Source organism: Parasteatoda tepidariorum, chromosome 9 (genome assembly GCF_982258835.1).
Source record: "Parasteatoda tepidariorum strain Cologne lab strain chromosome 9, Ptep-v5.0, whole genome shotgun sequence".
NCBI classification, from domain to species: Eukaryota; Metazoa; Arthropoda; class Arachnida; order Araneae; family Theridiidae; genus Parasteatoda; species Parasteatoda tepidariorum.
In genome coordinates, this window is record NC_141763.1 from 41199810 (window position 1) to 41214215 (window position 14406).

The 14406-nt window shown below is 28.0% G+C and overlaps 1 protein-coding gene and 1 long non-coding RNA gene across 5 annotated transcripts in view; one reads left to right on the forward strand and one right to left on the reverse strand.

Moving 5' to 3' along the window:
• The window catches only part of LOC107453095 (uncharacterized), a 28395-nt gene extending 20900 nt beyond the window's left edge, over positions 1 to 7495 (forward strand). The window contains exons 2-3 of the long non-coding RNA XR_001585275.4: positions 789 to 874; positions 7362 to 7495. This is a non-coding gene — a long non-coding RNA (uncharacterized LOC107453095). The remainder of the gene's footprint in view (positions 1 to 788; positions 875 to 7361) is intronic.
• Positions 1 to 13338, reverse strand: part of anne (polyamine-transporting ATPase anne boleyn) — a 94905-nt gene extending 81567 nt beyond the window's left edge. For 2 of the 4 annotated variants that reach the window (XM_071187212.2, XM_016069777.5), the window contains exons 1-2: positions 12853 to 13338; positions 12687 to 12738 (exon numbers count right to left, since the gene is read on the reverse strand). Coding sequence is in view for 2 of the 4 variants with exons in the window: in XM_016069774.5 (XP_015925260.1) it covers positions 687 to 828 (142 nt within the window). In the remaining 2 variants the exon portion in view is untranslated. Of the gene's footprint in view, positions 1 to 686; positions 1315 to 12686; positions 12739 to 12852 lie in introns of those variants that run through there. The other 2 variants (XM_016069774.5, XM_016069773.5) reach the window with 1 other exon arrangement.
• Between the last annotated feature and the right edge of the window lie 1068 nt (positions 13339 to 14406).

Sequence of the window (14406 nt, forward strand, 5' to 3'; positions counted from 1 at the left end):
GTTTTAAATAGTTACGAATAAAATAGATTTTTGAATTAACTTCAAAATAGAGCCAATTGAGTCTATTTTTGACACAAATTAGTTTTACACTGCAATTGGAAGAAAACGTTGCTACTAAGACATTTAAAAATATTATAGACATTATTGTAGCCTTATAAAAAAAATAATGAGCGCTACACCATGTCAAACAATGCACACAATATAAGCATTGTGATCTGAAGTTTTAATACAATTTATTACTCATTAGATCTCATCAGAAAGAACAATAACATTTAAAAACTAAATTATAAAAAACTACATACATAAAACTTATTAACATAATTTCTAACACAAATTTTTACAGATTTAAATTTTATAGAGGGAGGAAAATACATTAAAATATAATAACTAGTAGTAAGAAATTTAGTTTTTATCTTTGCAATTTTACAAAAATTACAGAAGTACCGCGAAAATACGTAAATAACTTTAAAATTATCAAACTACTCACTATCTGCACGTTTATCACTAATTATAATAAATAAATACTAGCTTTAACGTTAAAATATATAAAATTTTAACTAAACACAAAGGCATTAAAATAAGATTTTGTGTAATCGTAGATAATATTAGATTTATAAATAAAACATAAAATTTTCGTACAAAATAATGTAGTATTTTAATAAACAATCTAACAACAAAATACGTACCATGTTTCCCATTTGGACTAGCTTCGTATCCATAGTTAATAGTACCATTGCAATTGTCAATTTTTAAATCGGTTTGCAAATCATCTTGTTTTTTAAATATAGGTTTGAGAACAATACCATCTTCAAAATCCGACTTAGTCATGCTGATGAGAAATCACGATTTTCAACCAAACACCAACTCAATAAAGGTATGAAAAAAAATTCCAAGTCAGCTTTTTCAATAACGCATTTTTTGTCTTTAAATCATTTCTTTTCAGTTCCGAAAAAACATTCAATAAAACCAAACGATGAAAATAGTTATTATTGCAAGCGATAATTAAATGTGTTATTTATCTAAATTTCAATGACACGTCTTGTGCGGAGGCGAGATCTTTTTCATCCATTAAATGAAAATTCTAATTTATCTTATCTATAAGACGATTTGAGAAGCAGCTGTAATAAAACGCAATTCTACTTCCATAAAAATTCCTAGGAAAGTGTGACAACTGGTTGACAGTTTCATCAGGTTGGCGACGATGCAATAGAACAATCGTAGCTGCGAGCAAGATGTGTGCTCTTACTCTTGGTCAGGAAGAATGAAATCTGCGCTTGGAAAGGAAAGTTACACGGGGAAAGTAAGCAACGCTGTGAGGAAATGAAGGGCACGTTTACGTGAGAAACTGATTAAGTACTCGCGACAGATTCGAAAATAATAATTCTGCCAAAATCAATTATTGTAATTCAATAAATAATAATTTAGAATACACTGTAAATAAGTCAATAAATATTAATTTATGGACTTTTAATTTCATTTATGAAGTATTCTTCATGTCGATGAAAGTATACATAAAATTTTAATCAATTTAATAAGTGCATCAACTTTTAAATATAGATATATAAAAACAAATCTAAATATTATGCATTTTTGAACTTTTTTAATAAAATAAAATTTTATTCAAATATAAAAAAATTATAATTTAATTGGATTAGAAAATTCTTTTTCATTAGGATAGGGGTACGTAGAGCCCTTCAATCCACATTGCAACAAAAAATTATGAAAATCTAACGTCAGAAACTAGCGTAAGAAATTTTAAATCTGTTTTTGAAATTAATTTCAACAAACTTGAATAAAAAAGTGAAATTATAAGTTTTAGTAGATCAATTTTTCAACTTCTTTAATTAAAACACGATTGAATTAAATGTAGTGAAGAGATTTAAAAATCAAAGTATATATAGTGAAAAAAAAATATGCGTAACTTCAATTGTTTTTTAATTAAAAAAATTATACATGTACTTAGTTAATATACAATACTTTGTTTCTTAATTTTAAGACAAAATGATATCATTTATATTACACTCAGAAATAAGATAATGATCAGTTGATGTAAAATCTGAATTCGTTTTGCCTCCTCCACCTGTTTTTTTTTTTTTTTTTTTCCAGACCGGCCTTTTCCTAAAAAAAGTCGTGTAACCATGGCGTACTAGGCAATCTAAAATTTATATTTGATTATTTTGACTTACACATTTTCAACAAATGGCAATAGCGACCAATAGACCAAAGTCACACGATAAGTATATAATGTTTCGTTTTATTTTACAACCGTCGTTGAACAGCCGACCCAATTTTATGGGTTTACGACTACTAATGTTCAACTCCGTAGTCTTGCAATTTTGAACCCAATCCAGAAGACAGGGGAACTCTTGAATCGAGTATTGGGGGTAATTTGCACTGTGGTCTCAGCACTGTGGTCGGTGCAAGCGGGATGCGGAATTCGTATCGACTGGGATTCGAACCCGGTTCGTCTGATTAGACGGCGAACGCTCTATCCCCTGAGCCATCGCGACTCAAGTGTAGAATGTAGTAGGTCTGTTAGTAATCCAAGAAATTCTCATTTGATGATATGAATTAATAGAGATAAAATATTGTTTTACTGAATTCAGAGCAAGCTATACCACGAGAGAAACTTCCCATTGCAAATTCTGTTTCACTTTAATAGGTAATTTAAAATCTAAGTCAAGACAAAAGTGATATCAGGTAAACCATAAAGTTTCAAATGCTGAAAAACTGTTTTCAAAATTTCAAAATCTGAACAGATTATTGCAATATTACTTACCCACAGCGTAATTCTGAATGATAATGCCATAATTTGTTTGCATTTTGATATTTTGAAGAAGAAAAAAAATCAGCATTTGACTGAACTCACTTTTTCTGAACTGCAAATTTTAAATAACTTAGGTTGATGGTAGAGAATTTGCCATGAAGGGTTTTTTCCACGGTATAGCGTCCTCTTACCCCGCGATGAAATGAACTGGAAATTAAAATAGGCACCATGTGTAAAAAAAAAAAAAATAAAAAAAAAAAAAGAGTTTAATAAACTTTTGAAAGAAAAAAAAAATTACAACTATTAAAAAGAGAAAGATTTTAAGTTTGCAATTTCCGAAAAATACTGAAGAGTTCAGTATTTAATTATAAACACATCAAAATTGCTGATGTCTTATTTTTCCGCACCAAAATAGTAAGTTGTAAGTTTAATCCCGAAATCAGAACTGTAAATAAATGACTGATATTCGTTGCATTTACCGTGTCTAACGTATGCATGAATCAATAAATATTAGGAGAGTCATCAGCTTTAATGCAGACTACATCGTGCACGTATGATCAAAATCTAACTTCCCTCGACACTGAATGGTTCAGAAATCAAAAGTGGAACGATAAAGGATTAAAGTGAAGATCGTTTTAAAAAAAAATAACGAAAGGCCGCAATTTCTAGAATAGAAACAGAGAGAGTAAAATTTAACAGTTCTGGAATCAATAAGCAGTGTGCCTATTTAATCGATAAGATATAATATTGTTTAATTGATAATGTATCTGTCCACCTAATTATCAGCTCAACTTGAACACCAGCTCAATACCCGCCGCAATTTTCCATTTTTTACGAATGCATCTTGCAGCGGGTTCGATTATCCTTTATTACAGATAGCGAACGTATGGGTGCGGAAAAAGTAAACTAGCCTGACTACCTTAAACGCGGAACACCTATAAAGGGTTCCGCGGAATCTGAATGCTCCGGGGAAAGATCATAAGGGTTCCGAGAGTGATAATACTTTTACCCAGTAATAATATTTATGTCCAATCAATAATCCATAGTTAAAGATTTCGCTGGATTATATGAACTTCTTTATATAATATGCGAATGAAAAAAACAGCTAAATTTTAAATAAAAAATTCTTTTCAATAACAATATATTGAATAAACTATGAAAAGAATAAGGATTTATAAAAATAAAAAAATTATAAGCATTTCTCGTCGAGCTTTTCTATTCAAAATGTAATAACTAAATTCAAAATATGCGTTTCTGAGAAACTATTCTCATCGTTTGTAACTGTTCGTTTTTTTAAAAAAAAATAGTTAAGCATTTGCATACACCAAGAAAAAATTCATAACATTAAATACTTCATCGTCACATTTAATAATTTCAAAATTAATAATTTGAAATAATTTAATAATGCCAAAAGAAGCTCGATCATTCAGGGTTCCATTGACGAGAGAAATCCTCACTTTCAGGAATCCAATCTTTCATTTTGAGAAGAGCATAACCAAGCAAACACTTGCAAAAAAATGAAATACGTACAAATTTTATTTATTTAATTAGTATATTTAAAAATAACACACAAGTTATTTTGTAGTTGAAAATTACCGAGTGTGAATTGGCAACTTTCAATATTTACAATAAAGTTAAAATTGTCCTCGAATTTTGAAAACAACTTTAAAATTATACGATATCTGAATAATAATCATGCGAATATCCACTTTTTTTTCATGTCACCTTCATTAAAAAAAAATGTACCAACTTTTCGAAAATTGGCATTCGAATAGTAAAGCTCGAGTCTCGAGGATGGATGACGAACAATTTCCCTAACCTAAAACCAATCGTTTTCAAGAAAGGCGCATATTTACAAAGACCTAATATTAATCTTATCATGGGAAATTTTCATTCAGATATTTCGTATATATCGAATTAGTTAAATTAATTGACAGTGTTGCTAAATAAAACGCTTTTAAAAACATACTAAAAGTCTCGAATTTGAACCAAAAGAGTTAAATAGAAAAACTAAATAAGTTTTATCAAGAGTATCTAATATGGACCATTTGCTCTTATCAGATTACAGAAAAATTTAAAAAAGTTCATTGCAAAATGTTGTAATTATTCCGATAATTATACGGTAATTACCTGAATTAAAAGTTACATTGAATGAAAATTTGACAAAAAAAAAAGTTTTTTTTCTCAACCGATAAACAAAAAAAACTATTTAAAAAAAAATTCATTTTGATTTTTAGTAGTTTATTAGGAAAAGTTCAGAAACTATTTCTCACCGGTAATTTCGATCCCTTCGAAAAAATCTATACAAAAAATTTATTCCATGGCGAACCAGCTGGTCACAGAAGGTGATGCTCGCCACTATCATAAACTCGCGACTGTACATTGGTCATCCCTCGCGAGCCTACTATTTCGCGTTCTCCATTACTAACTCAGAGTTATGTAATTTTAAAAAGTCATTTATAAATTTGATTTCTTCGAGAACTATTCGATCAATTTCGTTCATATTTTGTACTTAGGCATATAAATTTGAATACTTTAAAAACGGTTAAAAATTTGTGTACCTAACAATTAAAAAACTTCAACTGTAATGAAATAATTAGATAAAAATTATAAATTATTACAGTAAAACTTGTGTAAGTTGACCACTTGTGGTGCATTGTTTTAGTGGTCAACTTATAGAGGGGGTGGGTCATTGTTTACTTCTTCGTTTCCTACATCATGTTGCTGTATATTTAATTTTTTTTTTTACTTAACTTAAAAGTTTTATTCAGAAAATATGCAAATGAATATCTTAAGAAATGTGTTTGAACCTGAATGAACTTCAATTTGATACACATAATTCTAATATTTGACTAATTTTTTTTTTTGGTCGAATTTTCGACCAAATATTTGGCAAAGTTTTATTTGGATTTTTTTTTTCGACAGTTTTTTAGGGATAAATTTTAAAAGATTTAATAAAGAATTATCTAAAATCATATTTCTTACTATACATGATTAGAAATAGTTTTTACACCTATTTGTTAAGTTCTAAAACTTGTTAATTTTTGTTTTGAAGGACAGATGAAAAAGCGAAATTTGAAAAATTGAAACTAGATTATTTTCTACTGAACCAAGAATAATATTTTTCCTGTCTCTCTCTTGATTTTTTTATTAACTTTTCTTTTTATCAGAGTTTTTATTATGACAGCATTTTTAAAAAGTATTCCAAATGAATATTATTATCCTATGGTCACTTTTTTCTAAAAATACGGCAGTGGGTAAAAGTTATATTAAGATTTTTAGAATTAAATCTCTCATTTAAAAATTAATAATAATTTTTGCATCTGTTTCTATCTAGCATCTGTTTGCATCTGTTTCTATCTATTTCTTTTTCAAAAAAATTATGTTTTTATAGATGTTTTTATTATGATGGGAAAATTAAGAGGGTTTCTATTACTAGTTATTAACTAGTCTATAACTTTAATCTTCACTTTTTTTGGAAAAATACGGTAATTGAAAAACCAAAATGTTTACCTTTCAAATTTTCTTTCAAAAATTAAGATTTTCTGTTTTGCTTTTATATACAAGTAAAATCTTCGTTTTAAATAGGCGTTTTTATGATAGAGTTCCATTTTTAAAAGCGTTTCTGACAGGCATAATCTCTTTTGTTTCATGAATTAAGTGGATTTTGTTTTTCTATTTCTTTTTAATAGCTGTTAGTTTTTTCTAATTACCTTAATATCTAATTATCTTTATTGTTTTAAACATTTCTATTAAAGTTTTTTCCCCCTTACCTCATACTAATAATACAGTAATTTTAATTATTTTTAAATAATGACTAAACTTATTTCTATATGAAAAAAAATAGTGATGTTTCTTTTTAAACAAAAAAATTTTGCTATACGGCCAAATCACTATTCCTTGCATCGTTACTTTTCAAATCATAAAAGCAATTTTATTCTTATACAAGTTTATAAAAAATAAATAAAAATGCAAAAATTAGGGGAAAGTTAATCAAAAAGTTACTTTTTTAGCAAACACAAATTTTAAAAGAATAAAACAGAAAAATAATTCTGTTATTAATCAATGTCATGTAAAATTATTAACACAAAAATGCTTATCACCTAAGTAATTTTTCAAAAATTTTGCACACTCATTGGTCATTTTTGCTTTAAGACCTCAAAAAGCATCCAACGATAATTAAGAACAAGAGCAATCAAATTTTAATTTCTTTTTTTTTTAATATATGTAACATTCAAAAATTAATAAAATTAGTGACACTTTTATAAGATTTTTATGAAAAAACTATGCTGTCATGTCCCTTTTGTTGTAAATAAATAAAAGACACTAAATAAATATGTGATACATCTTTAAAAAAATTGTTATAATAATGTTACCAAAATTGAACTTTTATTTCAGATTTAAGAGTTGATGGATTTAAATATTTCCACTTTGAAATTTCCATTAAAACAAGTTTTAATATTTCCTGTTACTCAATTAAATATATAGAGCAAATACTTAAGTTGTAACTGTAATGTAAAATGAAAATACAAAAATTCAAAACCTAACAAAGATACACAAATATTGCAAAAGTTACATTGGTTTGTGTTTACAGGCATCAGTATTTAATAACTATCAAGATGAAGATACAATGATGTAAAAATAGGCTAAACTACTGAGTATGATTGAGCTCAATAATTTAGAAATTATTCCTCATCAATTTGACACGGCTCAGGAAGATCAAAGGCCCTTCGCGGAAGATTTCTTCAAGATAACCAGTTTTTCATAAGCTTTCCCAATATTCTTTTCTATTATTGTGAAATTATAATAAAAATTAAATCAAAATAGGTATTGACTACACTGATATCAGCACAAGAAGGAAATTTTTCTAGGACAGTTAGTTAGTCCCAATTATAATTTTTTTATTAGCTATTTAGAATTGTAGGAGCAGTTGATGGCATAAAATATTTCTAGCAGAATATTTGATTTATGCAATATTCCATGGTTCCCAATTCAATTCAAAAATGAAATTTTTTAATTTCCCAGGCATAACTAATTAGAAAATATCAACATAATTCCAAGCCAAATTACACAACAATTTTTAATAAAAGAAAATTTATTTCATTGCTTAATGTTACATACAATCTAAGAGTTGTTATTCTCCATGCATGTTAGAAAAAATTTCCACATTTGGTCAAAAAAAAAATCATTAATTTATTAAAATAAAATAAATTCCATATTTTAAGAATAAATTCCATCTAAAGTTTCATGACTTAATATATGGACAAAAAAATTTGCGTAGAAACATAGCAGAGTCAATTTTTATTTTATCCTATGAGCTGTTTTACAACTTCCTATCAATTGTCTACCGATTGTCAACTACCTATGTCCAAAAAGGGCAAGAAATAACTTATTTGATGTCATAAGTAAATCGACACTGAGGCTTCATATCAATAAATAATTTTATTTTTAAATAATAATAATAACTTATGTGTTTCTTAGTGATTATCAAAATTAAAGAATGGCTTAGCTAGGCATTCTTTAATTAACAAGAAAAAACAGGGTTCTGAAACAATACATAAAAATAATAACACATGAAAATTGTTTTTAGATCTAAATACTATTAAAAAATTTACGATTTTATTAAAATTCTACATTCTTCACATAAACTGAATTCTAGTACCAAAATTATTGCCAGTCTAAATTCTGTACACATGAAGTGTTTCGCTAAGAAATTATATCTTGATTCATAATTATGCTTGAAGTGCATAACCATGCTTTAAAGATTAATCAGTTTGAAGACTTTCACTATGAATCACGTAAAACCATTAATGAATCATGTAAAACCATTATGAATCATGTAAAACCATTATGAATCATGTAAAACCATTATGAATCATGAAAAACCAGTATGAATCATGAAAAACCATTATGAATCATGAAAACCATTATAAATCATATAAAACCATTATGAGTCTTGTGAAACATTAATTAATGTACTGTTTACAATAATTTCTTATAAAGATTGCTCTATAAATGAAACTTCAGACATTCAAAAACCAAGTTGATAAATCAAAATTAGGAACTTAAGTAATTTAAATGTAATGGACACTAAAAATAAAATAAAAATTCACTATCTTATAATTCCATTAAGTTCCCAGCATTCTATGTTTTAAAATATCATTAAATGGGAAAACTAATACCAACATCTCTGTAATATATATCATCAAGTAAATATCCAATAAGAACACACACAAAAACTTAAATGGAAAATTATAATCAACAGATTTTATCTTTGGGCAATATCACGATACAAAAGGCAATGTAACAAAATAAAAAAACATTTAATTTCATCCCCCATTAAAAAATTTCTTTTTTTTATTCACTATGTATCCTATAAAATAGGGGTGCTCAACCTGCGGCCCGCGGGCCAAATGCGGCCCGCCAACCCTTGATGTGCGGCCCGCGGCCGCAATCTGAACAAAATGAAAAAAAAAATTAAATATTTGTTTTTGAAAAATAATAAAAAAAATTCGGTAATTTAAATTTACAGTTTTAAGTTTTTGACGCACCCAATCTCAATCAATGTAGTTTTTCGATGGTTAACGCTACGGATTTCAGCATAGTTTTAAAAATCCCAATATTTTTAATACATCATTATTACGATTTACGAATTTTAATTACCACTTTTGACACTTTTCGTATGTGCCGATTCCAATGACTTTTCGGTAGTTATTGCAACCCATTTTCAAGTAGTTTCTGAAACAGCGATTTTTGAAAGTTATGAAACGTTTTATTTGTGCAAACTTCATGGAAAATCTAAATGACTTTAGATCCTTTCTTCAACAGTTATTGCTGCACATTTCCGTCCGGTTTTTAAAACTTCGATATTTTAGCATGATATTATTACGAATCGCGAGTTTAGATAACCATTTTTTGACATGGCTTATTTGTAACGATTTTATCGCAAATCAAATTATTTTACAATCGTTATTTTAGAAATTATTGCTACAAAGGTTTTGAAAGTACCGATATTTTTTATACGCTATTGCGACATTTTAATTTCAAATCTCGCATTTAAATTACATAAAATTTTGATGGACTTTATTTACTCCATTTCATCTAAAATATTAAAGTATTTTGGTTATTGTTTTAGTAGTTATTACGTTTTCCCCGTGATTTAAAATGATTATGATATTTTTAATACTTTGACAGCAAGCGAGTTTTGAATTGCGCATTAAAATAATTATTTTTTACGTGCTCTGTTTGTGCCGATTTTATCATTTGCGTTGTACCGATTTTAACACGAATTTTTTAAGAGGTTTTTCGAAAGTGTTTTTTCTTCTTCCCCGTTATTGCTGCATTTTTATTTGTGATTTAGAATATACCTGATATTTTCACACAATATTACAACTCGTGAAATTCGATTCAGCTTTAATTTTTTTTCGTAACTTAAAAAGTAATTACGTATCTTAGCCAAATCAACACCTTCCCAGGAAAAAAAACCGAGATGTGTTTAAACGCGGTCCGTTTTGCAAAAAAAAAAAAAATAAATAAATAAAAAAAAAAAATAATTCAAAAAACGGCATAATTCTTTAGTCCCATGAACACGTGCAAGTTTAACAACACACATCGAACCTATTCTTTTTGTTGTCACATGTAATTTAAAAGTCATACATCGTAATTTGTATTTACGCTATCTGAAAATTGCGCATCGCATTTCGTATTAACATTAACGAAATTTAAAAATAATCCACCGCGTTTCGTATTTACGGGATTTAAAATCACATATCGCGATTCGTGTTCTGGCGTTTAAAATATCATCCATTGTTACTTTTCTCGCACGCGTTTTAAAAACCATATATCGGAATTCATATTCATGTATTTTAAAAATCAAGTGTTGTGAGTAGTCCTTTCGCAATTTAAAAGCCACACGATTCGTATTCACGCGATTTAAAAACCCAGAAAGGAAGAACACCATCTAGGACAAATTCCAAAACTGATTATGTTATTTGCTCTAAGCTTAATACTGCCCACAACAACAGCTTTTGTCGAAAGACTGTTTTCCAGAATGAATTTGGCCTGTTCAAAATTACTGAGTAGTCTTTAAATACAATCATTACATTTTCATTTAATGGCTCAAAAAATATCAGATGATCAAGTATATAAAATTATCACAATATTCAAAAATTTTGCAAATTACAGTGTAACCATTAAGAAATTTTTTAAACCATTTTCTATCTTCTTGGAGCATTTTATATCATTTATGATTATATGCTGGGAAATGATTTGTCTATCATTAAATTTTAACTGTATAAAAAATTTAATCAAGATAAGTTTCGAAAAGTAATGTAAATTTTATTGATTGTTAATTGATTGTGTATTAATTGTAAATAGTAAGTGTCATGTTAAAAATATATTCGTCATAAAAAGTTGTAAACAAGTATCTTAATAGTTTTTTATTATTAAGGAATATAGTTCCTTAAAATTTAATGTGTTTTCTTCTTTCTTTTTCTTCCCTCTCATTATTAATTTAAAATAAAAATGTCTGAAAGATAAAGTACATTCCCTAATAAATGCTAAGTCTTATTTTCCACTTAAGGGGTTTAGTTTTAATAATTTTTAACCCTATAAACTTTCTTTAAATCAAAGTATTTAACTTGAATTTATATTAATGACTAGAATATTTATTTATTTGAAATTTAATTCTATGAAAAAAAATTAACGTTAAAATTTATGTTTAAATGAACTTTTGTATTTTGTAATGTGATAAAAAAAATTTAAATTTTTCCATAGTTTTTTAATTATTTCAATTTATCTAAATTTTTTCCGATAAATTGATTCTGATTTTCGAATTCTGTTTTCCTTCTTAAGTAATCAGTTTTGCATTTTCTAATTTTAAACGTTTTAAAGTATTGTATTTTCTGCAAAGAGATTACAAGGTTAACCGACAAAAAGAATTTAGTGTTATATAAACAATGATGTTTATATAACAATCACCACCAACAATTGCTTTCAATATGTCGGTCTAAACACTTTGGCATGCGGCCCTTCATTGGTCAATCTGCTGTGCATGTGGCCCTTCACTGAAAAAGGTTGTGCACCCCTACTATAAAATCAGAAATTGCATTTTTTGAGCATTTAATAAAAATAATTTTAAAAAAGTGTATTGAAATTTTAATATAATTAGCATCTGTAACATCATTCACTAGATATTTTTCTTTTGCTATTTTCTGTACCATAGATAATTCCATGTGTACCTTCAATGTTACCTGCTAATTTGAAGAAGAAAAAAAAAATGTTAAGAAATTTTAGAAAAAATAATCCTACAATTGCTTTTCGAAGGAAAAAATATGTTTTACAATAAAAATTTGTCCTTTTTATCTAACCTCAGTCACATTTAATACTTTTATTCTAAAAAACAATAATTTTCATTCTTTTTTTAATAAGCATTAAATTATTAGGCTATTGAAAAAACCCATTTTTTTTAAATATTTAACAATAAGAAAAATTTAAAATTAGAAAACCTATCAAAAATTAACTTCAGTCTCTCTGGAATTGCCCAAAGAAAAAATGGGTTACTTTGTGCTATGTATACTAAGAGCAAAAAACAGTGTGAATAAAATACAGAAATAGACATACTCAGTTCTATAAAAAAGAACCTTCCTCAGTATCTAAACACAAATAAGAAGCACCAACATTCTGAAGTTTAGACACAGAGGATGATTCCTGATTAGAGAAATAGAACTACAGTATCCCCCTTTTTGTACTTTATTCATGTTGTTTCTTGCTTTCATCCACTGTTTTATTTCTAAAAAAAAGATATCACCTAAATAAAACAATAATAGAAGCTTTTACTAATCGAAGTTAAATAAGTTTAAATAAATAACTTTTTCAATTTTATTATATTATACTAAATAATAAAAAATATTTTACTTACCAATTGAAGCAGAAATGAGAACAAATAAATAAATTCACGTATGGAATACTATCTGAAAGAAGAGCATATATACTCTTATTATGTTTGATTAAATAAATTTATTTAAAACTCGATCAAAAATTTAAGTAACATATGCTAACAAGAATTTCAACTTAAATATGCATACCTGCCCGGTGGTTCTCCGACAAGACCAACACTAGTGACAACTTTCATTATTTTAAAATAGAAGGTACTTTTAAGTAAGGTCGTAATATGACCTTTTAATGCAATGTGTGAAAACTCATATATTTTAAATAAGCTAGATTTTTAGAAATTTTCATTTTAATTTAAACTTTTACACATAGTAATCTGCCATGTAAACACAGGAAGTTATAAAAATTTCACCACAAGATGTTTCAACATGGACTGCAATTTAACATGTCATTGATTAAATTATATAATCGTGAGATGGAAACCTTTCTTAAAAATCGGATTGAACACAAATTCTAAATAGAAGAAATATTGTTCTCAATAATTTGACCTACGATTGCGTAAAAATTAATTGTAACTTAAATTATTGAATTTTTTGAACACAAACACGTTAAAATTCCACAAATTTAGGAAGAAGAGAAGACGGACAGAGCGAAACCGAATGATTGTGCTGCCATTAACTAATTGTTAAATTTTATCCGAAGACCACGACAGCCTGGAATTAAGACACTGAATAAGTTTGGTGGTAGTAAATCACACTTGAGCTATGCAGATTAGTGGATCTAATTTTTTTGGCGTTGCTCAAAAAAAGTATGAAAAAAAGGCAAACTTTTAATTTTAGGAATTTTTCTTTTTAAATACGTAAATTGCAAATTGTCTATCAAAATATATTAAAAATTATTATTTTATATGAAAATGTTGTCACACCCTGGTTCCCAGCAGATCACCGAAGTCAAGCATCACAGGCTACGGTCAGTGTGCTGGTGGGTGACCACTTGGATCAGCCTGCGTAGGGACCGAGGGTGTGCGGTATGAGTCCTCGTTAAACTGTTCTACCGTAAAGTGCTCGACTTCGCGTGCAGGTCGTCGGACAACCGAAGCAGTTGGGGGCAACCCCTCTGCAAAGGATCGAAATTGCGATGGCATGTCTTCGGATCATCTTCAGGGATATTTCCCAGACCGTCGCCATTGGCCCATTGTGCAGCTCTAGTGCGACATAACTGAACTACAACTACAACTCAATAATCATTATTCATTTTAAGAGGAAAAAAATTACGTCGTCGATCGATGTTGTTCCAAAACATCCATCTATGTAAAAATCTCAGATTTTTTTATATGTATATATTGTACGACATTAAAAATATGATATAGTTCGGCTTTACCCTGACCCCCCCCCCCATTCGGGGCATCCAGGGAATACTGTTGAAGGATCGGTTTAGGTCAGATCCTCAATTCTGTTTTCAAAAAGTCTTTTAAAAATCTCTTCAATTCCTTTGTTTTCTTCTTCTTTCTTTTGGTTCCATTTTCTTTTAATGGTGTCAAAGTTGAAATTTCTCGGGAAAAAATTAAATCTTAAATCATCATAAACTTAGACAGACAGTAAGTATGTGTTCGATATCTTCATAAGAAAATATGATATAGATCGATATTTCAATAATGACTTAGAATGTAGAGTTCGAAGAAAAAGAAGCGTATTCCGCGGCGTCTTACAGATACAGTAGAATGCCGATTGATCTTTTCATAACGTTAT